A 25,833-nucleotide genomic window follows, 5' to 3' on the forward strand; every position below is an offset into this window, starting at 1 on the left:
ACAAGATGACTGCCATCAGCAGTAGGGAACTGGACTTGATGACCCATGAAGTTCCTCCCAATCATTCAACAAGCTGAATTCGTAGAGGGCCATAGGTGCCCAGGCATAGCACACACACGAGGTCATACCCAAAAGGACATCAGGGATTGTATCTTCAGATCATGCTAAGCTGACAGATAAGCAGATGAAGAGCTGGCCACTGCAGAAGGGAGGGTAAGAGAGTTGGAGCAAGAAGTGGAGTCTCACAGCCAGTGAAAACCCAGGCACAGACTTGGAAAGCAAAGTCTCAGAGACAGGAGATGGAGGAGATGTCCCCTGAGAACACTGTCCCCAGAAACTCCAGCCACAGCTTTAATTCTAACACAGATCAGACAGACAGTAAATATGTGATTCATCCAAGCCACATCCAGCTGCATCCCTTGCTAGAGACAGCTCCCAGCCTTCACCACACTGCCCTGTCCAGAGTCACAAGGGCTCTTTTCACAGGGGCAGCAGTACCTGGGTGCCTCCTTCTGCCATTTGTATGCAATTTGGACTTTCCCAGCTTCAATCAAACACCATGTCCCAATTTCCAACCAACTGGCCTAGATTTAAACCACCATGTCTCTGGCTGTGCCTCAGGCAAGCGCAGAGGTAAGATACGCCTAACAGACAACAGTGGCATTTGGCATTTCCATCAGAAACAACCGGGAGATAAAAGCATGAGAATCACCGAGAACGGCACGAGAGGCTGCTGCCTTCTCTGTGAGCACAGGGAACCAGGAGAGCACAGGGGAGGTGGGACAGGGAAAGTGAAACCCAGAGGGGGCAAGAAGATATCTCCTCTTCTAGCACAGCTCAGTGTGGTAACCTAATGGAGAAGGATCACATTACTGCTCACCCCTCTCCACCTCCAGATTATACCTGTACTCTGTCCTGGGCCATCCTGAAAAACACATGAATCCTTCCACACACCAATGTCGTAGCCATGCCATTATTTCTGTTAGAAGATGATATTGTAATTGAAACTATATGACTGGAACAACACTTGGTACAACTGAAGTGACAGAGATACGACAGGGCCTGACACCACTATGACACTACCCTTTCCTCACCAGAGTAGCTACACTGGCTTACTGTCTCCATCACAAGCGGCTCCTCTTCAGCCACACCAGTACAGCTGAAACTGGAGGATGTGTTCAATTACACAATGCCTTAAGCAATATTTGCCCATGAGAGCAGTTATTTGAACAAATATAATGATCACATGAGGAAAATGCTGTGCTCTGCAAGGGATGAAACATAATGCAGATGCTTTGAGTAAGAAGCTGCCTTTGCTACAGCAAAGCCAGCCCTAACGGGCCATCCAACATCCCTCCCCGCACAGTGACGGAGCGGGCCTCTTAACCAAGACCAGCTGGCTGCACCCTGAACCCACAGTAACCCACACAGGCAGCTGGAGAGGAGATCAGGTTACAGGAGACACTCTCAAATGCTTTGCAAGACATATCCAGCTGCCTCAGTCTCATGCGGCGCTACGGACCCCCAACCTTCCCTCCACCAGGCTCTGCTTGCACCCTGCACGGCAAGGTCAGGCAACGGGAACAAGGGCTCCGCGCACCTGCAGTAGCATTCACAAGACACTCCAAGGTTGCACCAAAATTGATCCAAGAGAAGGAACGTTACTTCATCCCTCCCACAGTTGAGAGCTAGCCATGGCGCAGATCTCAGCCGACACCGGCCTGGTGACAGTCACCGCTCAAAGACCGGAGTGCTCATGGCCTGGCTTCAGTTGACCCTGAACTGTGAGAGATTCCTGCAGACCTTCTGCTGAGGCTGGACACCAATGTCACACAGAGACTTCAGCTAGCCCAGAAGCATCCAGGCAAACCAGATCAGCCAACACATGGCACGCTAGTGTCCATTCGATTAATTCAAAGCCTTGGCCTGGATAAGGCCACGTCAGCCTGGCTCGTTTGAACACAAGGACAACACCACCAGATGCTCTCCTGTAGTGGACACTGCAGCGTATCCTGAAGGTACAACCTCAGACTGGCTTCCCACCAGCTCCTCCCGTCTCTGCAGCACAGACTCTGAATTGCCAGGCTGAAAGCAGCCCAGCCACAGAAGGTACAACACAGTCACCTCTCTGTCCCAGCCCTGGGCTGGGAACTACCACGGCACTGTGGTTATTGCAGGCAAAGCAATGCAGAGTTTCTTAGAATAATTTATTTCCCTGCCCTTGCACTGCCTCAAACACAGCCTGGGACAGCCATGCAGTTTCCACAGCTTAAGACTGCAAGGTCCTGGAAGACCCCACATTTTCTCTTCCACTCTCACAGCTTCTTCTTCACCATGAGAAAACCAGAGGACGCCCGTATCCCCACCCGTAAGAGCACGTGGCCTTCACACAGCGAGGAGAGGAGAACACTCAAAAGAAGAAATCAAAACAAGGAAGAAAGACAAGAACGAGAGGCATGGGAGACAAGAAGCGGGGTACCTGTGCTTACAAACCAGAGGAGAAAAAGTCTTTTTCCTTTCAGCCCTTCCCAGCCCAGCACAGAGCCAACTGCAGTCAGAAAAGCCTCTCACCCAACACGGTTTCTGCTCTGCAGGTCCAACGCCCAGTTGGTGTGAAGTCAGCCTGGTGTCCCTGGAATGGAACGGCTGCTGCTGGCACCAGCTGAGCAGCCCAGTTGGAGAAGCATGCTAGATGTCTCTGCTCAGAGCCACGAGTAGCACACCAAGTCTGCTAGACGGAGCGGCCGCTGCACCAGGCTGGTGAACAGAGAGGAAAGAAAGGCACGTAAGAAAAAACGGCTGCTGAGACTCTGGGCTGATCAGCATCGCACCACAGCACATGCAACCAACCTCACATTTTAGGTCACTCAATCAGCATTCACTTGAGCTACAGCTCTCGGAAGGATTTGTGCATCCCACGGCATCCGGCTGACAACGGGATGGAGCTCAGTCCCACCTGGAGACAGGAACCGGTCTGCTTGTGGGTCAACTCAGATTCTTCACTTGTTGTTTCAGGACCTTTGGCGGTGATTTGATAGTTCCATTCCCACCACTGGCCTTACTCTCTCTGACGGCGGCTGCTGCTTAGCATTCTGGTGAGAGCTGTCGTCGTACCAGGTAACGCAACACCTCACCAGCACCGCAGGATCTTAACGATAAGGATTCTGGACAGCTCTCGACAATTAGCAACAGGGCAGGATCTCCCAAGGGGTCTGGATGTGAACGCAGGGATGTCTGGAGAGGCACACTGCCTGAATGTTCAAATACAGAAACAGATGTTAATTACTCCACATGGCCAGGACATCGTTAGCAGTTAACATCCACTGAAAATTCAAAAGTAAAAATTCCTCTGATTATGTCAAATGTGCCCATCCCACCCCAGAATGCATGACGTTTGAATACCTGCCTTGGCAAACGTCCCTCCCCCAAGACATTTCCCCTTCCCCCTTCACATTCTCTGCTCTCAAAACAACCTGTTTTAATGAAATTCATACTCGTGAAAGTGCCGTCTCCTTTGGGACAGGCTTTTACCAGATGGAGGCAACAAGAACCCTTGTCCATAACTGGCTCACCAGCACGCTATCACTTTCTTTATTTTAGATTGGAGAGGGGGGAAAAAGGCAAATAAGGATTCAACCCAAACAATGTGATCGCTGAGCCTCTTTGGGAGCATGTCAGAAGCACGCAAGAGCAACAGACCCAGTTCTGCCCCCACCACCCTGCCCACTCTCCCCACAGCCACGCCACCAGGTGCAGCGTGATGCCCCTGGGGTAGGTTATGGTGAATTCACAAAGAGCTTTTCTCTTCCCGCACTCTGCACCACTGAGATTTCCAGGCAGTGGGAAAAAGACAACCTGTGGTGAACACCTGGACACGTGCTGCTAAATGGAATCAAACCAGCAAATGGAGAATGTTATGGAGCAGGCAAGAGACACCACTCGCAGAGCAGTAAAAAGTAAATAAGGGACTGATTAACGTTCAGAAGGACCGCCCTGACCCTTTTAGCCCAACGGGCTGTACAGCACTGGCTACGTCGGGAACTCCAGGCCCACGGCATCTTCAAGGCACTCAGAGTCGAGCCGCTCCCGCCCACTGGAAAGGCTTAAGATTTACAAGAGCTAAAGAGAGAGTGAGACAAACACCAGAGGACAGAGTACCCCCCAAATGCCTACATCAGTCTATGTGACACCATGTCATTTTTCTTGCAGCAGACGTGTTCGCATACACATGGGTTAGGAAGAGAAACCGCTTAACACCCAGCAGCTTAAAATAAAGCCTTTTGGCAGCGCTGCAATTTCAAGGACTGCCTGAGCTCTGCCTGCTGGCCTGACCTGAGTCTTGCAGGTGGGTGACCAAAACGGACAAGCTGGAGAGCAAGACTTCGACCACCTCAGTGCTGCAGCCCCTCTGGAGAGCGGGGCTGCCATGGTGGGGAGGACACAGCCCAGCACGCAAAGAGCCTTGTGCCGCATTCCCACATCCACACACCAGCACAAACACGGGGGAGTTAACTTGCTACCCAGCGAAGCTGTCTGAAAGTTAACTTCTCTGCAAACCTTTTTGTTACAGCAGCAGAAGGATCTTCTGCTCTCAGAGGAACAAAAAACAACGCAAACTGGGAAGCTGCCTGTGATATCCTCAGTCCTCAGTAAACCAAAATCATCTGGGCTGGCGCGGGGAACAAGACACAGAAGGGGAAAACTTCGGTGCCACTGGAAGTGCCACGTTAGATGCAGCTGGGCAACATCACTGGAGGAGGACGCCAGCTTTTTGTAAGGTCTTGGTCTCTATTTTACCAACGCAAATGTGTATTGATAACCCTGCAGCTTTGGCAAGGGCTGCTGATCCCAGGACTGGGGCGAGAGGCCAGCTTGACCTCCCTGACACAGTGCAACCGCCACCCTCCTCTAATGCTGACAGCGTTCAGGCCCACAGCATTTAGTGAGCGCCCTGGCTTTCTACAAAAGGGGCTGCACTGCAGGAACAGAAAAGCTATTTCTTTTTTTATGAACACACATTAGAGTTTACACCACTGGCAAAGTGCAGAGGCATGCATTTGTAGAGGAACAGAGATATGGTTCCAATACTGTTTTTAATGTGCAAGCCTAAAGACTCGGCTTCAGTTTTTAGAAATCAAACTTGATCATCTCAAGCTGGCAAAAATAGCCCCATGTTCCCTCAAGTTATTTTCTTTTCAACTAGGCAGGGTACAGCACAATAGGAAATATCAGCAGTAATGTACTCAACCTCCAGAAACCCAAAGGGCCAATTCTAGCAACCCACGACAGCATTCTAATCCTCCCTGATCTATTTGCTGGAGTTAGACTGAAAATCATGCTGCCCCCAAGCCATTCAGCAAACTCCATGTCCCGCTAATTACATCAATATAAATGTATTATCTTGGCTGTCAAAAATCGGCTGCCTGAACAGGACGACGCTCTGCAATGTAAATGCAGGAAAACAATTGCTCTTTCTGCTGGTGACACATTTCTTTGGATCTTATTTCCTTCCCAGGGCTCCCCCTTCTCCCTTCTGCCCAGGCACTAGGGCAGCAGAATTTTTTTCCAGAGCAAGAGGAAATGGCACACACAAAAACCCTCCTCATCTTTTAAGCAACGAAACACAAGTAAATTTTGGGAACATCACTGGCATTTCCTATCAGCCAACCTGAGCGTTGCCAACACACAGGGAAGGGAGCTGTGAAGGCAAGAGTTAAATTTGCTTCTCGTGCACAGGCAACAGCCCTTCTGCCTCCTTTGGCTTCCTCAGCTGCCATTGCTAAACGCAGGGCAAACGACAACACCCCAAATAGCAATGACAGCCCGACAGAAATTCGGTAGTAGCCTGCTCCTCCCTGCCCGGCTCAGTGACGCTGGCGTGGAAAGGGCTGCAGACTCAGGCAGGGTCCAACAGCAACCAGCGAGGTTGAGGCAAACGCAGGCAGAACCAGGAGGCTTCTGGGGAGCAGGCAGACAGCACGTCTCACTCTGAAGAGTGGGATTATGACAGAAAACGAGGGGGAAGCCACTGACTCACCTGTCCCACCTGCATAAGCAGCGTTCCCACGGCTACACTGTATATGACCTTTCTCAGAACCCGAAGTTCCAGCAAATTGGCTGTTCCCATGTTTCCCCCCAGCACTGTGCACTAGGAGAGAGCCATCTTGGCAGGACACCGAGCTCTGACAGACGATTTCCAAATCAGCTTCCTCTCTGCCTGCCCCCAGGTCTGACCACAGGCATGCACAGCCCTTCACTCCAGCCTCTCCCTGTTTCATAAGGACCCTCACTTGGAGAAATGCCAGAGGATCAGTTCCTTCCCAGACCCTTCTGCTCGCAGAAAGGGTCAGAACGAACCCAGAATCGAGCAAAAGCCTGGCTTCAGACAAAGCAGGATGACGGAAGGAAAAAAGCATTTCTCCCACTTGCATCTCACCTGAGAGCAGATGGTGTCCCCGCCAGCGGAGATCAGCACAGCCGCGTCCGCACACGCCGGCCCGGGGACTGGCCGGGTCTCTCTCTAGGTCTCACATGCAACTGCTGCAAACTTGGCAAGCTCCCACAAAACCTCCACCATGGCAGAAAGCAGCGTATTTTCCACAAGATAAAACCAATCGTGCTCAGCTGGCTGAGGTAACACCAGGACTCAGGTCATTTCCCTCTGCAAAGCCAGCGGTATTCAGAGAAAAGATAAAGGGTGGCCCGCGGAAGCCCAGGAGAGCGGCGGGATAATCGGTGCATCTTAGGGCAACCAGGCCCCTCCACAGGGTCACCCAGCCCTTCTGCTACTGTGAGACAGCTCCAAGCCTGGGCAGGACGCCCGACCTTTTTTATGTGCAACTTTAGCAGTTTTGGTTTGTTTTCCAATATTTATTCCGATTCAAAAGACATTATACCTGGCCCACGCCTGAGCTTCCCTTATGCACCAAGTCATCAGGCTGAAGGAGGCTGCTTTCTTTCCTGCCAAAGCAATACGGCTTAGCAAACACAGCAAGTCACATCAAACCTTCAAAGGCCTCTCCAGCCCTCCAACCCCACCCGGGGAAAGGAGCAATGTTGGGTCTTGCCTTCTGCCTTCAACTGTTAAAAGTCTTGGACACAAACAGAAGCTGATGCAACTTTAAACTAGTTAATATCCCCACGTACATAAAACCATGGTAATTTGAATCATGCCTCTCTGACACATGTTATGCTACCGCAGCTCGTTCCTCAGGCAGTGCTCAGTCCTGCTCTGGTTCACTCATGGGCATAAGCCAGTCTGGCAACGAGTCTCAAGAAATGGCCACGCAAAAGCCACTGGCAGACTCACAGCATCGCAGGAGGCCAGTCTGCCACTGGGCTGCACTCCCACCACAGGTCCACTCCAGGTTAGGAAAGGTGGCAGCTCACAGAGTACAACCCTGAAGCACAAGTCCCCACGGGTCCCAGGTGACAATGTGCAAAGTATGGCAAGATCTCTGTGTTCACATCAGCAAGGGCCACAGTCTGGGATCTGCAGCCTATCTCCAGCAGCTGTGCTCTGCACCGCTCACCTCCACCTCAGCTTCCTCTAAACACATCTCCTGGTCTCCATTACCTCCTGACTGACCCACGGCAGCGCACCACCGTCTGTGCACGAACACCCCAGGCCACGTACAGTAAGCACTTCTCAGATAACCTTCCATCCGACCATGAAAAACCACCCATCCGCATCCTGGGCCTGAAGGCCCACGGAGCACTGAGCACCAGCTGAGATTTCGATCTGAAAAAACGCTCGGAGGAAATAATATGACATTTCAAATACAACGTGCACTTTATTTGATCTCCGCCAACAGTTCACCAGATGACCACCCCAAAACATTTGTTTCTTGATGCTTGGGAGGGAAGGGATGTACCCCAGAAGCAGGCACAGGGAGAGGAGAGCTGCTCAGAAAATGGAGAGGCTAGCCAGTGTACAAAGCCTTTTCCATCCACTGTAACAGACTTCTGCATCCAGCATCTGGAGGCTGACACGCTTACAACTGCAGCTGAGCTGACGTGCAGTAAAATCCAGGGGTCTTGATGAGGCACTGGGGCCCGAACAGCCTTAGGACGCTTCAAAGACCCAAGCTTAAGTGCCAGCCAACCAATTCCAAAGGGCAAACTCGCAATGCTTTAGAAACTCTGCACAAAACCCTGCTTAGCCCCCAGCAGATGGGTTTCCAACCTGGAGGTTAGAGTGCAGACCTGAAGGACAGGCGTCTCTGCTTCTCTCGGGGGCTCTGCCGTGGTCCAGCCCCGGCCGGCACTCAGCAGTACCGTGCCCGTTAACTGCCATACGCGAGGTTTACCTGCCCGAGAGGAGAACCGGGAGGTTCGATCTGCCTGTACCATGAGCAGAACGCGCTGCAAGGGCTCGGCGCAGGCAGGTAAGGCATTGCAGAGCAGGGATTCACCGAGCCGCCTCCTCCTCCCCACGGACTCTCAAGTTCGTTAAAACCCCCTTCGGGGCGTGTGGCCGGGCTGAGGTACGAGGAGGGCAGCCGCAGCCCTCAGGTCACCTCACAAACCCCACGTAAGGCACCCAAACAGCCGCAGACCCCCGAGGCAGGATTCCCGACTCCCCGGCTTGCCCCACCAGCAGGACCCCCCCACCCCGGCCTCCAGGCCCGGCTCCCGCCGCCCCCCCCCCCCCCCGGGCAGCCGGGCTCGGGCCCACCGGCAACAGGTGGTGCGGGGCGGCCCGGGGGAGGTCGGGGCCCAGCCGGAGGCTCCGGCCGGGAGAGCGCTAACCCGGCACCGCTGGTGGGAGCCGCGGCCCGAGGGGCTGCGGCGGGAGGCCCCGGCGGCCCGTTCCCGCCTCCCCCGCGCTCCCGGAGGCCCCCGCCACCCCCCGCCGCTGCTTACCTGGGGATGGAGGCGGCCGCGCTGCTGCTCGCGTCCCACCCCGGCCCCGCACTTTCCCCCGGGCAGAGCAACTTCCACCCCCTCCCTCCCGCCCGCCCGCCGCGGCGCCCGGCCGCTCCGCCGGCGCCTTCCTCCCGCTCCGCCGCCGGCCCGGCCTGCCCCGGAGTCCCTGAGCCCGCCCTTACGCCGCCGCCGTGGCGTAGCGCCCCATCCCGGCCTCCGGGCGCTACGGCACGGAAACAGCGCAGAGGCCGTCGTGAATAGCACGGGGGGACTACAAGCCCCGAGGGGCGCCGCGCGGAGGAAGCGGAAGGCGGTGGCCGAGCGGGGCGCGCCGGGAGCGGTGGTTCGGGGCCGGGACGCGCCCGGCGGGGTCCCGCGGCGGGGCGAGGGGCCGGCGGAAGCGGGGAGGGAGGCGGCGAGGCGCGGCCGGGAGCGGGGGCCCTGCGCTGAGGGCGAGGACTACAACTCCCAGCGTGCTTTGCGGCCGCTGCGGGGACAGCGCCCCCCCCGGCCGGGAGGGCGGGACCCCGCGGGCTCCGGCGAGGGGCGTCGAGGCCGAGCCAGGCCTGGGCCGAGGCCTGCGGGTCCCTGCGCGGGTCCTGGGCCTCCTGTCGCTCGGGGCCTTGAGCAGGGAAGGCAGGGTGAGCGGCCCTGAGCTCTCAGACAGAGAGCAGCTTTTCTTCTGAGGCTACTTGAGCCCCTGAGTGTGTCCCGACGCCGCGGGGCGAGGTCCCCGTCTGCTCCCCCGGGGAAGACACCGGCATTAGGAGATGGAGGATCAGGACTCGGGCGTTCCCGCTGTGGAGATCAGAAGCCTGGGGCTGAGCAAAGCCAGGCTTCCCAGCCTTCCCACTGCACGGCCAGCCCAGCCGCCTTGGAAGGAGCCGCTGCACCCTGGCTAATTACAGCCCTTAATGACCTGGCAGCACATGAAGCAAACCTGAAACTGGCACGGAGTTGCCTCAGCCCTCCAGGCGACGTGCAGCCGTGCTTCTGCTTCGGATTGCATAGAGCCATGCCAGCTGGTGGAGAGCATGGGTGCGCAGCAGTGGGAGCCTTGGTGGCCCTCCCAAAAGCTCTCCCCCATGAACCGCAGCCCTCGGGTGCTTGAGGTGCTGCTGTGGTGCCAGGTAGGTACAGGTGGGGCCTGCTCGTCCATCCAGCTTCAAATCTACATCCCCCCGCTTTGAGTTCATGGACGTCCCAACCCAGCCCCCTGCAAGACTCACCTGTTGAAGAAGCACCTTCAAACCCTTCCGCCCCACTGAGATGAGAAGTGGGAGCGGTTCATCCAGCACTTGCTGAGCTCGGGGTGCAGGGGTGCTCCCCTTGTGGAGTCACAAATGGAAAAGGAAGGGGGATCCCAGATGTGAATCAGCCAAGCCGATGTGGCACACACACATGTGAAAGTCATTCCAGCAAAAGCAGCGTTGTTCATGCCACCACGCTTGGAGGTTAATGGTTGCTAAATGAAAAAGGACAGCTGCTTAGTAGGGGAAATGTTATCTTTAGGCTGTTGGGCTCTCCCCAAAGGGGACCCAAGGCTCTCTGTGTGGGCAGTTGAGGGGAGTTGTGATAGCAACACGTTTGGGAGACCTACCAGTCTTCTATGAAGATGATGCAGGGACCAAAAGCCAAGTGGATAGCTTTCGCTTCTGTTCATCTCTCTGTAAGATGTAACTGCTAGCCATATCAATGCATTTATCTGTAGACAGATCTCTTCTAGCAGCTGCTGAAGCAGCTCTCTGTTTGAGAGGACCAGGGGAAGAGCAGTCCCCCACTGCCCTCAGGCCCAGGCAGGTGTCCTGGACTGGGGAAATCGCAGGGCTCGGGGCCTCACCGGGGCCCCGCCTGCACCCGAGCAAAGCACAGGGCAGATATCCCAGCACACGGCCCTGCGCAGGCGTACGGGGTCGGCACCCCAAAATGCCCATTGTAGGGCAAAAGCTGTCAGGGTCCCCTGGGGAAAGGGTGAAGTTGGGCTTAGAAAGCAGCCACTGGCTACGCCATGGTGGCTATTTCGAGTAAGACCTGTCACCATCTGAAGTACTGAGCGTTAGCTGGAGCAGGAGCTTGGGCGCTCAGCCCACAGTGACGCATTTGGACACCATTCATTGGCATCTGGTGCCACATGAGGTACCCTCAGGTGTCCGAGATGTCCACACAAGTCTGCCACACGTCACACGAGACCTATTGGGTGTCTTCATCCTATCATCAACCTTACTGAGTAGCAGTTGGAGAGAAGGGAGAACCCTCAAAGCACCTTAAATGTCTCTGCACACTTATGTGTGGGCAATTGAGTTAAGCCCTTTTTGTTATGCATCTGATCATTAATTGTGATATGAGAAGTATGACTGCATAGTGCTGAGTGAAGAAAGGAGTCACTGCGTACTCGATGTGGATTTCAACATCCTGTCTACACAGCACAAAAAACACAGCTGCTGACATCCAGCTCTTCTGGCATGACGGGGGAGCTTTTGGCTGAAATTGTTAGCAGCTTGGCCCTCTGTGTTTGGAGAATAAATGTATAAAACTACTTTGCCCAGCTACAAAGCGATTTCAAGTAGAGGATGAATGCTAGCATGTTCTGTTAGGAAATCACATGAACTGGGATTCACATCACTTAATTTTAGATGTATAAACTGAAGCATGTAAATTGTATTAGCCATCCCATCTTCATCTGTGAGCAATGGACAGAGGGTTCCAGTTATTCCAGATAAGTTCCTATTTCTGTCATTGATTTATAAAGAGAATCAAACGTTTGGCCGACGCAGCAGAGGCATCAATATTTCAGTGAACTGCGTTCCTGGAAACGGATGCCTTCGCAGCACTGAAAGCCTCGCTGAAGGCAAGGTAAATGTCATCCACTGCTCTGCCCTGATCAAACCTCACCATCTTATCACAGAAAACAATCGCATTTTTCAGACAATAACTCCACGCTGACTGTTCCCCACCTTCTTCTCCACCTGCCATGCCTTCTAAAAGGACTCATTCCATGTTTTTTCCTGGGGACTGAAGGGAAGCTGGTTGACCTGGCGCTGCCGGGGTCATCCTGACCTGTCGGGGGAGGCAGCGGGTCTGCCTCTAGTCTAACTGAAGAAGAATTTAACCTTGACGAGATTCCAGCGTATCCATGAGAGGCCAGAAAGTCCTGAGAAGTGCCATGGAAACAAGATTAGAGAACTAAGATAAGAAGAACTGTCCTGACGATTCAGGCGAGAAACTATCACCCAATCGTGAACTGTTAGTTACTGAAGTAAACCAATCCTGTATGAACACCTACTTTGAAGGAGGTTATAAAAAGGCTTGTTAGAACAATAAAGGTGCTTTTGCAGCCATTTTGGTCATTTCACACAATCTGATGTTTGTCGTGTCCGTCTCTATTGCGACACTGAGCCTTTTTTGACACTGGTGCAAAACTTGCTTCCCTCCAGTCACGACAGCTTTCCCTCAGTCACCGTGACTTTTCAAAGCTGATAGAGAGCAGCTCTGCAAGAGCATCAGCCAGTTCTCCCCAGGCTGCAGCCTGTCTGGCCCCATGGACTTGCACAGTCAAGATCCAACAAGCAAACGCCGCATGAATCCTCGAGGTTGCACCGTAGACAGTGTAGACAGAGGTGCCGATGGGGTGGCTCCATCTCCTCAGGCAAAGGAGCTTGCCTGTGGGGTGGGAGAAACTGGGAGCTGACCAGGAGCAGACGCAGCTAGCCCAGCACGACGGATGGCACGCCCAGGGCTGACGAGGACTGCGGGATGCCCACGGAGGCTGCTTGGCCGAGTTCTCGCAGCCAGCGCTGGAGCCAGCAGCTCCTGCTCAAGGCACATGAGGTGGGAGGGAGGAAGGGCCAGTCTGTTCAACCACCCGAGGATCTTCCAGTCCTGGTTTCCCAAGACACCAAGCTTTTCACGAGTGCTTCCCTCCATCCTTACCTCCTGCTCTGCCTCCAGTTTACCCTAGCTTGGGACTGGTAAGTGGTAAGTCCTCAACCCCCTCAGCCTGAGGAACAAGGAGGTCCTGATGGCTCTCCGAAGGGCTGGACAGAAAGCCACAGCCCAGAGCATAGGGTCCATCACCTATTTGGGAGGAGGTCTTCCTCCATGTGTCCTTGAGCTTTGTAATGGAAGGCTTTTTGCAACAAGACAGCTAACTTTTCACTAAACATGTATTATAGATATGTGCATCTATCACTGATCATAGTGATATTTTTTTAGCTAGTAGCGATCTCAAAGTTATGTAGAAGATGTAGTCCTGTGTGTACACATGTGTATGGTGTATGTGGGCGTGTAACACAAAAGGATGTTTAAGGGAACAATACTGTATAAACCCAGAAGAGTTTTGATTTCATTGTCAAAAGAACACATCACCCACATTTAGCACAAGACTCAAAGAATTTGAGAGGTATAACTGAGGCCCAGAGTCCCCAAGGGAAGAGCCATGTATTTGCAGAGGCCCATTCACGGCAGAGGTCCAGCACGCTGCCAGCAGGACAGTGTCTTCCAACGGGGGGGTGGGTCCTCCTGCTCGCTGAGTGCCACATGCTGTCCTTCAGTGAGGCAGGCGAGGCGGTGGTGATGAATGCTCCTGCTGTAATTGTACCAGGACATGTTCTGTGTCCTGTATTGTCTTTTTTGGTGGGGTGGTGACACTCAAACCCCTCCCTGTTTGAGGGAGAGGTATCCATTCCCTCTGCTCAGGGAGGGTTACCTGTTCCAAAACACCCAGGCGATCCTGGGGCTCTACAAGCTGACCCGCATTGGTCCTTGAGACTTGAGACCGAGTTTGTGGCCTAGAACAGCCACCTGGGCCCCACATGGTAGGGACACGGGGGATCAGGGGTGGCTCTAGGGGTGCTGGAGCTGCGGGGATGTCCATGGGACTTGGGGGGCACTATGAATTCATGTAGTCCTGGGGGGCTCTCACTAGAGGAGGTGTCAGGGCTTCCTTGGGGGAATCGGGGAGCCCTGGGAGTATCAGGCATCCTCATGGGTGTGGGGTGTCCTCAGGAGATGTCACAGTCCCCAGCTGCTCACAAGCATTGCAGAAGTGTGCAGGGGGACCTTGGGAGATGTGGGGCACCCCAAGCAGCCTCTCATTAGTGGGGTGGGGGTGTCAGGGGACGCCAGGCAGAGGTGGGGCATCCCCAGCAGTCACTCACCAGCGGGGCGGTGGGCTCAGTGTTATCCTTGGGGCTCAGGGCGTGGAGGTGGGAGCCAGGGGAAGCCTCCCCATCTGCGGCGGCGTTGGGCTTGGCCAGGCTGAGCAGCAGCAAGTTGGTGCAGGCAAAGGTTCGCTTCAGACTGCAGCAGTTTGGGGGAAGAGCGCTCCTGGGGGGACTGACACACCATGGGGCAGAGGTAGTGACAGGGACCCCCATGGCCATGGGAAGAAAGTACAGGTCTCAGCCCCCCTGCAGCCCCCACAACCCCTCTATTAACCCCATTGCTCCCCTATTGCCACTGATAACCCTCAATAGCCCCCATCAACTCCCCAGTCTCCCCCTTGACTCTCTACCTTCCCCAGTGCCCCCCAACAGTACCCACTGACTCTGCAGCTCCCCCAGGGACCCTCGAGCTTCTCCAGGGCCGACCCGCAGGATCTGACTGCCCCCTCACAGCCCACAACTGCTCCTCCACTTGCTGTCCCACCCCAAGCTGTTTTTTACCTGAGAAAGTAGACAGCTGCAGGCCTGGCGAGGGCCTGGGGGGCCGCAGGCTGAGCATGGGTACCTGACATGGGGTCCATGGCCTCCCTAATCTCCTTCAGCTGCAGGAGAGTTTTCTCCCCTGCGTTGGCGATGGCCCTGTTGGTGTGAGTCCCTTCTGGAGGAGTTATGAGGGGTCTGGCTGCCCCCAGGCCCAGCAGCTCCTGCCTGCCACTCTGACCTCACAAACACTGGCTGTACTGGTCACACATGGTTCCATGAGGTCATGAGGGGCTTCCATCCCAGCACCTCCCCTTATGTACCTCAGGTTACCCTTTGGATTGCTGGTTTAACCAGTTCTACCCCCAAAGTAGCCACCAAAATACTTTGAATCATAGAATCAAGTCGGAAGGGATCCATAAGGATCATCGACTCCAACTCCCTGCTCATTAGGAGGTTAGTCTTCCCCAGTATGAAGCATCCAGGTACATGAGGCCAGTGAGGGAAGGAAGAGTCCAACTCAGAAAGGGCTCAAGACAGAGGAGGAAGTGCTAAAGGGTCAACAATAAAGACTGGACTAAGGAGAGAGTAAGTGACAGAAAAGCTGAGGCGATGCAGAATAAAGACTCTTTTATAGAGCAGATAAACCAGTTGCAGTTCCCGCCTTGTTTGCTGAAGGAAGAAATCAGCTTTTAGCCATCAGTGGTGCTCATCGGGTTCATCTTTCAGGGGTGGCATAATTTCTCCCGTCTCTAAAATTCTGTCACCCTGATGGAATGAGAGAGGATGTTGAGCATTTCCTCCTACACCCAGTCTCTCCCTTCACACAGCACAGTCTTTCAATTAAGATGTAACTGTCCCCACTTCCAGACAAAAAAAAAAAATAAAAAAAATCATACAACTTACTCAGAACACTTTCATTCACTGAACATTTCCCAGGATGCTGAAATAACATCACAGCCAAATGATCTGAAGTCTGTACTTGCTTTACCCCTTCTCTTCAGCTAAAGAACAGCAGCCAAAGATTTTGAGACTATCTTTTTTAAAAAACGTATATTGGACTTACAGCACTGCATAACTACCTTTAATACAGCACAGCTGTGAGTCTCCAAACCCACAGTCTGTAGCTCACGAAGAGCTACGTAATCCCTCAAAAATCAATCTGATGCCCAGCTGCTGTTTGTTACAGCTCCAGGCACTGTCTTGGCCTACTGAGCTGACCTGAGTAATTAGGCTGATGTCAGAGGCCCACAGCTTGCCTTCAGTATGTTGCTATGTGGTTGTTAGGGATGGAACTTTTAATAATTTTATTTTGGATAAAGCACAATTAGGCAGGTGTTACGCAAAAAAACGTGCAACTGTCAGAAACAGAGCAGAGCTAAACTTCTACATAAATATTTGCCTACCAACTTGCTACACCAATCAACAAGGAACGGCTTGGAGCAGCCTGAAAACAGTAAAGACCAAACAATCTGACACTCTCCACTTCATAAAACTCATCCCAAGCTGAGGTGACACAACTCTATCCCTTTGGGGATGCCTGAGCATGGGGGACCTTCAGGGACACCTGGGACCAAGCTTGTGCGGCCAGAACCAACGTGCTTGGCGCTGTCAGCAGGAGCAGCAGAACCACTCTTTGAGAGAGGCTTTAAACACCCAATGCCCTTCATAAAGATACTGTTACTGCACCATAATTAACACTTAAGTTCCCATAAGGGAACATTTGTGTTTTCCACCCAGGACGGGCAGTGCTGTCAGCCAGGTGCTCAAAAGTGCCACTACAGAGGGAGGTACCACTGGAACTGGGACTGTCTGCTCTGAGAACAAGATGAAAACTGCTCAGAAAACTGTGCTGCTCCAGGACAGCCTGCCCACAGTATCAAGCTCATCCTTCTTGAAATTGGCTACTGCACAAACCTGCCTTTCTCCCCAAATCATCCCTTTTCTGTTTTACAAAGCTGGAAGATAAAACAAGTATTAATAGACTTACTGGGAATATCCGTGGATTTGACGACATGACACCATGTGGCATTTTCTGAAAGTGGGGGGGAAGAAAGGGAAGGGGCAAAGAAAAATGAGTGTTACCCAAAGGAAGTACAAAGGATTTCCAAAATGGGGCAAATGACCCTTCTAAAACACAGGCTCTACTGGGTACAAGGCTCATTAGGCCAGGTTCTTTCTACTAGTTAAAGAAATACCTGAGACTAATAAAATTACCCCTCCCAAGCAAGACAAGACTGTAGAAATAGAAGGTCTGTCCCATCATCAGTGCACTGGCCATTCCCCTTCCCCACACCAGCAGCAGCAGTCTGGCTATCCCCAGGGTCACCATTCCTTCAGGAAAGTGACAATTAAGACACAGCTTTCCATCTCACAGGAGGCAGCACAGTCAAAGCTGGTCACTGCCACAGAAAATCACAAGAAAATGCATTTGTGTCACCCAAGAAAGGAAAAACAAACAGCGAAAAGGCCATGAGAAATCACTGCAACCTCCAGCAGATGCTTAACCAGCATGTTCACGCCATCCCTTATGCGGCTGCTTGTTGCATCAGCCCCCAGCTCTCTACAAGGGGGCTTCTTCCAGGGCTTAGCCCCGATTTCCCTCACTTTCCACTTAACCCCCTTCCCCACGTTTCCTGCAGAGGGGCCGCACACACCATGACGTGGTATTTCATGTAGTAGACGATGATCCAGAAGGGGACCACGACCCGCGTCAGGATGAAGCCGCTGGTCTGGCAGGCCTTGAACACCTGCGGGGCACAGGGACACGCGTCAGGCCCGGGGCCGCCCGGCCGGGGGGGCAGCGCTAGGCCGCTGTCGCCGTCCCCCGCTCACCTGGTGCCGCCAGAACCCGCCGGGCTGCAGGAAGCGCTCCCAGAAAGCGGCCACCGGCCCCAGCCGCCGCGGCGGCAGGACGGGCTCCCGCTCGCTCAGCTCCTGGTCCCGCAGCCAGCGGCGCCGCAGGGCGCGGAGCTGCTGCAGCCGCAGCTTCTCGTCCTCGGTGTAGCCGCTCATAGCGCCGCCGGCCGCAGTGTCCTCCGCCACGGCGCGCAGCGGTGACGTCTCACGACGCGGTGACGTCATCAGCGGGCGCGGGCCGAGCCCGCCGGGTGCGTGAGGGGGCCCGGGGGGCGCCCCCTGCGGGCCTGGATAGCTCAGCCGGGAGAGCATCAGACTTTTAATCTGAGGGTCCAGGGTTCGAGCCCCTGTTCAGGCGGGAGGTTCCTCTTTCTTGCCGGCCGCTCCTCCGCGGCCCCGCCCCGGGGCGGTGATCAGGCGAGGCCGGGGACGCGCGGCCTGCTGGGGCCATGGCCGAGCCGGGGCTGGCGAGCCGCTTCCAGTGTCGCTTCCTGGCGGCCCGGCAGCTCCGCTCCTTCCCCTGGCCGGTACGGTATGGCGGGGAGCGGGCGGCCGCCTTCGGCTCCCAGGAAGCCTCAGCTTTATTTCTTTCTTCTGCTTTAGGAACTGGAACAAAACCTGCAGACTTCACCGGACTCCTCCCTACTCGTGGATATTCTGCACAAGGTAACGTGGGTTTGATGTACATTTTCTAGTAGCCATGGTTAATCATGCTAGGAGCTATTAGTTACCATATGGGAACAATTGCCAGGTCAAGCAAAAAGAACAAGCTTCGACCTCCAAATCTCAGAAAATAGGTAGAACGTCCTGGATCATAGAGACAATGTCTGGAATTGTTCTGAGGATGAATTATTTGACAACTTGGTGAAGCGACTATTTGCTTACTTGGCAATGAAACTAACTTCTGAGTGTCCCTAAGTTGCCCAGGGAGGTGGTGGAGTCCCCATCCCTGGAGGGGTTGAAGAGTTGGGTTGACCCAGCGCTGAGGGATCTGGTGGAGTTGGGAACGGTCAGTGTGAGGTTCATGGTTGGACTGGAGGAGCTTCAAGGGCTTTTCCAACCTAAACGATTCTGTGAAAGTGAACTGCCTTCGTTGTAATACTAAAAAACACACCCCCAGGTCAAAATGACCCCTGCCCCTGCATGCCTAGTATTAGAAACATCAGGTAAGCCGTATTATAATTGTATGATAAACACTAACCAATCAGTATCTAATAGGCGTGTTATGGAAAAGGACTAACTTCTGATTTTTGTGTATAAAAGGAGCATGAAAACCTGCTGTTGGGGTGCTTGATTTGTGGAAAAGTCCACCAAGCACCCAGGCCTGAATAAATACAATATCTCTCCAGAGCGTGTTAAGATTGGGTTATTGCACACTGGGCACTTTCAGGTGCCAGGGTGACTCGGTGTCACAACAGTGCCCCGGGCAGCAGGCCCAGACTGCTGCGATGCCACCCTGTGGGGCCAGAGCAATTGCTGTTTTTTCCTCATAATTACAAAGGTAAGTGACCTGCTGTCACAGTTTTTCATTGGGCCCAGCAGAACAGCAAATTTCCTTCTCCTTCTGTTATTTAGCATCAAAATTAAGACCTATGTGCCTAAGCACAGGTGTCTTTAATGCCACAAGCCAGTCAGCCCAGCTGGCCCTGTGTCTCGGTGCTCTGAGGGTCAAGAAGGTGATTCCAGTCACTGTGGTGATGCATCAGCCCTTATGGTGCTTAAACTTTGCATGTGGATGGGAAACTGCAAATAAGGCAGCAAACCAAAGAGAAAAGCAAAAGAAGGAGGAGAGCAAATTGGACTCTGTTTCCACTCCGTTTTGTCAGATCTGTAAACTGACCGACTGATCAGAAATCACCAGATTTCATTTTCTGGCTCAGCATCACTTCTTTTAGCTACAGACTGAATTGCAATGCATTTCATGACACACAGAGGCAATTAATGGCTCCCGGGCCTTTCTCTGGCCCCTTACTGCCTGTCATAAAAGCTTCACTTGGTAACTGGTTTCAATTGCTGTTCTTGTTTTAGACCATTCTCCACCCTTTGTGTGTAAAATATCCCCCTTCCACCAAGTACAGAAGATGCTTTCTAACTGAACTCATCAAAAAGGTAGTGCTTACTTTTCATGTTGCTTGCAATTCTTTTTTTTTTCTTGAATGCCAGTGCAAAATATTATGGCCACTGATGTATTAAAATGGGACTTCATGTGTGTACGTTTTCTTTTTCATGATGATTTGATCCCTGAAACTGCCCTGTTCTCTTTCACACAGCATGAATCCACAGCAGCTGAGCCCCTGGATGAATTGTATGATACACTGGCAGATATTTTAAATGAAGAAGAATCTACTCATTGTTACAAAAACTACTTACTGGTAAGAACTAATGCTGCGTTGTTATAAATCACTTTTATTTATCTGAACTGAGCAATAATTGGCTTTAAAAACAACCCCCTAGAAACCCAGAGTGCTTCCTACCTTTTTCCAGGCACTAATCTTGGTTGTAAACTGTAAAACCTGTTGTCTCTGCTGATCCATCTTTGCTTTCTTGTGTCTCCTGCAGCCCACGGGAGAATGCGTTACCCTTTCCGAGAACGTGGCGATTGTCTCTGGAGGAACCACAGGGCTCGTCACGTGGGACGCTGCTCTTCATCTTGCTGAATGGGCAGCGGAGACCTCTGTGGTTTTTAGTAACAGGTAACGACAGCAGCACAGATGGAGAGATATTTTCATTCATATTGTGAGCTACACAACTGTAATTTAATAATATTTACCCCCCAAATAACTGAAATGAATACACCTTTTTGTTACTGGATAACTGCTGCTCCCACTGTTCTGCAACAATCAAACTTTAATCCAGGACGGGACCTTTTAAGACAGGTTTTAAGACCAAAACCATTTACACCACGCAGTCAGACACGCTCCGTTCAGTAAGCTGTTAAATTTCAGCTACCCCACTGTCTAGCCAGTAACTTCAGCTAGTGCACTTCATGGTGGGATTCCTCTCACCTAACTTTAGATGACGGATGTGCAGGTGTGCACATCTGATCTCATTGTCTCAACTTTGTTTATAAGCAGTTGAGAGGAACAAGCACTTTTGAGGAAAGACTCAGCTAAATTAATTTATCAACCTCCCAAGGAAAGGAATTGTGCTGCTGAAGTATCTTTCCACTGACTATGAAAAGAATTGGACAACCAGTTCATATGGAGACAACTGTGCTGCAGGGGTCTAGAAACAGGTGGGAATTTATCTCATCCCCGCAGTGGAAATTCATTGTACCATATGCAAAAGCACTATTTAAAGTAATTAATTTTTATGCTTACAATTGCATCTTCAGTGTTTATCAACTCTCCCAGTTGAGACAAAGATTAGGTCATAGATGGTTTACTCAAAAATTATTGAAATAATCTGTAACTGATTTTACCTTTAGATATACTCAGAATGTTTTGATTTCCTAACTCAATTTAGAGTCCTAATAAGTACTTCTTTTACTCCATCACCCTTCAGGACAGTCTTGGAATTAGGAAGTGGGATCGGCTTCACTGGAATTGCCATCTGTAAAACCTGCAATCCCAAAACGTACATATTTAGTGACTACCACCCCTGTGTTCTCAAACAGCTGACAGAAAACATCCGTTTGAATGGCTTTGTCTTGGAGCCTGAAGCCACCCAGCGTACCCCAACCGAGACCCAAGGCCAGGAGGCAGAAGCAGCAAATTACCAAAAACCAAAACTAATTGTTGCAGAACTTGACTGGGGCTCAGTTACAGAAAAACAACTGTTGGATCTTCAGCCTGAGGTCATCATTGCAGCAGGTACTTCACACAGTGTGCTATCATGCAGGAATAAGCAGGTTAGAGAGATAAACGTGAAAGTAGTTGTGTGCAGGACTCGATCACAACCCTACTGCAGTTACTGTGTCTGGAAGTGTGTGACAGATCTTCTCCCAGTTCATTTCACCGTTTTGTCTTTTTCAGATATTCGGCAGCTGCCCACATAATGCCAAAAAGCAAATTATTTTTCAGCGTTTTTAAAAAAATCTATAAACAGAAGATGATATATCTGTTGCTCTTAAGAGCCACATCAATAATAACAGGCTATCTTGGCATTCTCTTGAGGGATAACATATTTTTTAAAAAAAAAAAAAAAGCCCAAACCACAAACCTTTTCCAGAACGTGCCTATCTATAAATCTGGAGGATTTGTATAATAAATCTGATGTATAAATCTATGTATAAAAAAAATCTAATAATGCAAATCTAGCAATAGTAAAATGTCTTAGCTGTAGCTACAGGATTTTACTCCCTGATTTGGGGCTTTGCAAAGCAAAAATTACTTAAGAATTTAGGTTAAAAAATGACAAAATATACTGCCTTTGTCATCAGAGTAGCACATGATGCATTAAATATGTGAATTCTGTAAGTCACCCTATGCATGTTATCTAATGCCAACCATACTGTTCAGAGAGTGCACAGACCAGCCCTGGCTGGACTCAAGACGACAAGGCAACTCAAAACTGAAGGTGATTTATCTGTATCTCTCTGCTATTTGCTGTTACTAGTTACTGCAGGACATTCCCTTATGATGGTGCATCAAGAGTAACTGGGCTGTCTGTCACTGGTACCTATATATGCCTCAACATTTCCGTGTAGTAAACAACCACCTCTTGAGTTATCAGACCTGAACACAAGACTGGTGCATTTCAGAATCACAGTGCTAATTAGTAAGGCTGACATTTTGTACCCCTTGATCAGTTTTACCCGTCGTCACTATTTCTGCTCTCAAGGACATTATTCAAGACGAAAACTGCTGCAGCTCAAATCAAATCTTTTGGAATCAGCCTCTAAAATAAGAGATTTTGAACAATGCAGTTTCATTCTGCTAAGGACAGTCACCAGAGAGTACCAACGCTCGATGTTTTTGCTGTCTCCCCTAAGATGGGCTTAGATACAGTATCTGACAATCCACTTACGAAAAGGAGCACTGATTTTTAGTGATTTTGGACTGCTTTTAGAGATGAGGGCAACTTGACACAGCACATAAAATAGAAGCATTTTCTAAGATCTTTTCCTGGGAGTTTTTAACCTCTGAATACAAAAATCATATTCTCCTGCAAGGTGAATTTTTTTTTGTAGCTTTCATTCTGCTTTTTGCTCACTTCTCAATAAATATTGAATGTTTTCCTTTTTCTGCAGATGTGGTATATGATCCAGAGATAATTTTAGCCCTTGTTGGTATGCTTCAAAAACTCTCTACTTTCAGAGCAGATAGCAAAGTTCCTGAGGTCTACATTGCTTTCACCATTCGTAATCCAGACACATATCACCTGTTCCAGGCTGAACTTGGTAGGTGCCTTTTTCATGAAGAGTATCAATAATTTTGGCCTCTTTCCCCATTATTTAATCTGTAGTAGGGAAGAACAGGAGTATTTTCTGGTGATGGGTATTGTCCAATAGTGAGATTCTTATCCTAGAGCTGGATTTAAGAGCAGTCTGCCTAAGAGCAGTAACTTTTCCACATGGATTTGATCAGGAGATTGGATTTAGCTTTTTGCTACATCCTGTCTATCACAACTCATGTCTGTTAGTGCCAGCTTGAGATGCAAGTGTGGTGGCAACAGGAAACTCAAAAAGGGTTAAGCTTAAAGAAGGAGAACCATCTGTGCTGCACCATCACAGTGATAACATTCAAGATGCAGCTTAAAACCTTTTATCTTAACTGTTGAGGGTTAAAAAACCCTAGAGATTAAGTTAATTGGGGAGGGATTTTGGATTTTTTTTCATATACTCTTCAAAAGCCTGTGTTTTGCAGTCTCCTGGCTGTGTGGTTACTCTACAGCAATTGGTTAATTCACAGAATTATGCTGAGTGCACAGCAGCAGCAGCACTGTTAATTTTTAAACATACATATTCATAAGCATTTGCCTGTAGCTTGCTTTAACAGTGTGCTAAAGATCTGTTTTTACAAAACTTGACATGCAACTCTTACTCTTCACTTTATTAAGCAGAAATATTATTCCCGGTGTTTCTCTTTACAGATAAAGTTGGGATCGGATGGCAGATTATTCCAGCCCACAGCAACAGTGTTTTTCTCTATGACATGCAGCCAAATGTAACTATTCTTCAGCTATTTATATAGACTTGGCAGATATAACATAACTAGAATTTTCAGACCAACGGGAGGTATCTGGTCCATGCAACATTATCTGTTATATTGTAAAAACGTACATGAGGGACTGAGGATACAACTCTGACAACAGTCCGTGCATCAAGTGAGTTGTTTCTTCCTGTAATTGTCAGCATGTATGCAAGCAAGCTGCTGCCCCTGAAAAGCAATAGGAAAAAAAAAAAAAAAAGCTCTAAATCATACTGCACTTCAGTTCTGTGGAAAACAACAGAATTGAACTGGTTTTTTTCCAACTGTGTTTTGATTTGTAAATAGTGGCACATCTGCAGGATGCACTGACAAGGGAGCAAAATAATGTTTCATAGTAATAAATATTTTTTAATATTAAAACCAGCTGTAATTGTCTACTTTTTATACTTGTCTGTATATACTTGCAGTATGGGTCCTCTTAATAATACCCCTGTCACCAGAACGGGGTAAAAGAACCTACTGCCACCAATGTGATGTAGATGAGCAGACACTCCTTTATCAATGGCCGGGGGCGTAGGGGAGTTGTCCCACCAGCAACACACACCTAACTCCTGTAGCATGCTGATTATATAGGATACAGTCATACATATTAATCAAGTTCTCATACATACACATGAACTCCCATAACTCATTTTCATATTCCCACCTCTTTCTGGTCACACGCACTTGAGTCCTGAAATGAGTCGGGGGCTGCTTTTGCCACCACCACGGACTACTCACCTGAAAGAACGACCCTCCAACGCCCTTGACTCAAGGACTTTGGCTCACATTGCAATTTTAACATGCCTCGAGGCCCTTTCACAATGTAACTTTTAGAACACCTGGTCTACAGGGCAATAAATCATCCTGACTGAACAGTCTAACAATGGTACCGCATCACAAGTCTTATTCTTTGTACAGAAATCTGGTTAATGGTTATCACTAGTCTACGTGGCCTCAGCCTGGGACTTTACAAAGAATTTTGTAGCAGCACATCTGGTTGTATAGTTACTCTAAATCATTCCTTATTTAAATCCAAATCATCAAAAATCATTAAAATCAGCTCAAATCAGTATCAGTTAACACCCCCAGTGAACATAGCAGATTGTGTCACAAGCTTACAGGATGCTGCCAGAGGAGGTAATAGACGCTGCTGTAACTCCGGTGCATCTTTACTCCCCCGTAAGGTCTGTCACAACTAGCTCTTGGGAAGCCAGCCTCTCAGACTGGCCAGAAAATGAAAAAAGAATCATACTCTGTAGCAATGCTCTACATATACTGTGAGGAAGAATGGAGCTCACCTTCTCTGAAACTTTTTGTAATCCATTAATCATTTTCCTGTTGGACAGAAAATCAAATATACTGTTCTTTCTCCTCGACTTCCTTTCCTGTTCCTTGTTTTAAAAGCTACTTAAAAGAAAATGAACAAAGACTTTAGCTGCCTCCTTCTGTAGTAATGGAGAGAAAATGGATGATAGGTAATTTGAAACTTGAATAATCACCTTACTCTCCAAGCCAAAGGAGGCCGTGACTGCTAGTATGAAGTTGGATGTGCAGAAGTAACTCCTCCTCGAGAAGGAAGAATTCAAAGGTACTATTTGTAAATACATGCTAGCAGCCCAAACACTCCTTTATCTCCCCTTACAGAAAATTCAAGTCACTCAAATGTTCTGTACAGATGGCTCATTTTGGATCTAAAAAATTTTTATAGGACAATGAAACCTCTCTCAAGCTTTCAGCATACTGTTCAGAGAAGTGCCTAATTTACCTCTGTGTGCACATCAAGGGCTAAAGGGGAATGGCCAAACCACCAGACAGGATTTTGCTTGACAACAGTAGGAAAAAAATAAAATAAAATCACCACATAAATCTTGATGGATCATTCTTCAAACTAGTGAAATTGCCAGACTTCTGCAGTAAGCAATCTTATTTTCACCTTCCTACCAGTGGAACTAAATCATTGTCAACAATCTTTTTTCACAAGAGTTTACTGTAACCACAGTGCAGAAGGGGAAAGGCAATATCAGCAAATGGCTGTCGAGCCTGACAAAAGCAGATTTTAAATGACTACTCTAAGTGGGTTCAAAAATGCTGGTACAGAACCCATTGCAATCATCTGCCACCACTGAGCGAGGAACCCCAAAGAGCAGTAACCACATGATAAAACCAAGCACATTTATTCCTTAAATGACTGACATCTATTTTGTAATCAAAAAGGTGATGAAAAAAAGCATCTTGTAAGCATTAGGTCTGTATATGAATACTGATACTAACAATCAAAAGCTGACGGGTATACCTGAGTGAGCACTCAGAAAGCGGGGTGCCCTTTTATC

At 50.1% G+C, this 25,833-nt stretch overlaps 3 protein-coding genes, 1 long non-coding RNA gene and 1 other non-coding gene across 13 annotated transcripts in view; 2 read left to right on the forward strand and 3 right to left on the reverse strand.

Moving 5' to 3' along the window:
• The window catches only part of CAPN15 (calpain 15), a 61,600-nt gene extending 52,657 nt beyond the window's left edge, over nt 1-8,943 (reverse strand). For 7 of the 9 annotated variants that reach the window (XM_074841545.1, XM_074841536.1, XM_074841544.1 and 4 more), the window contains exons 1-3: nt 8,866-8,943; nt 2,851-3,251; nt 2,572-2,757 (exon numbers count right to left, since the gene is read on the reverse strand). The gene's annotated coding sequence lies outside the window, so the exon portion shown is untranslated. The remainder of the gene's footprint in view (nt 1-2,571; nt 2,758-2,850; nt 3,252-8,865) is intronic. The other 2 variants (XM_074841538.1, XM_074841535.1) reach the window with 2 other exon arrangements.
• Nucleotides 8,944-13,188: 4,245 nt separating this feature from the next.
• Nucleotides 13,189-14,331, reverse strand: LOC141930540 (uncharacterized). Its single transcript, XR_012625331.1, has 2 exons — nt 14,025-14,331; nt 13,189-13,891 (listed from the first exon to the last, which is right to left on the reverse strand). It is a non-coding gene; the product is annotated as an uncharacterized LOC141930540 (long non-coding RNA).
• Nucleotides 14,332-15,123: 792 nt separating this feature from the next.
• On the reverse strand, nt 15,124-17,578 carry NDUFB6 (NADH:ubiquinone oxidoreductase subunit B6). Its single transcript, XM_074841527.1, has 4 exons — nt 17,346-17,578; nt 17,168-17,260; nt 16,501-16,545; nt 15,124-15,278 (listed from the first exon to the last, which is right to left on the reverse strand). The coding sequence occupies exons 1-4, from the start codon at nt 17,523-17,525 to the stop codon at nt 15,210-15,212; spliced, it is 387 nt and encodes a 128-aa protein (XP_074697628.1). The 5' UTR covers nt 17,526-17,578; the 3' UTR covers nt 15,124-15,209.
• Nucleotides 17,579-17,636: 58 nt separating this feature from the next.
• On the forward strand, nt 17,637-23,883 carry EEF2KMT (eukaryotic elongation factor 2 lysine methyltransferase). Its single transcript, XM_074841526.1, has 8 exons — nt 17,637-17,896; nt 17,973-18,035; nt 19,398-19,478; nt 19,640-19,741; nt 19,929-20,062; nt 20,874-21,181; nt 22,561-22,710; nt 23,403-23,883. Exons 1-8 carry the CDS (start codon nt 17,819-17,821, stop codon nt 23,501-23,503), a joined length of 1,017 nt encoding a protein of 338 aa, XP_074697627.1. The 5' UTR covers nt 17,637-17,818; the 3' UTR covers nt 23,504-23,883.
• On the forward strand, nt 17,655-17,727 carry TRNAK-UUU (transfer RNA lysine (anticodon UUU)). Its single transcript has one exon. It is a non-coding gene; the product is annotated as a tRNA-Lys (tRNA).
• Nucleotides 23,884-25,833: the final 1,950 nt, after the last annotated feature.

This window comes from Strix aluco, chromosome 15 (genome assembly GCF_031877795.1).
Source record: "Strix aluco isolate bStrAlu1 chromosome 15, bStrAlu1.hap1, whole genome shotgun sequence".
Lineage (NCBI taxonomy): Eukaryota > Metazoa > Chordata > Aves > Strigiformes > Strigidae > Strix > Strix aluco.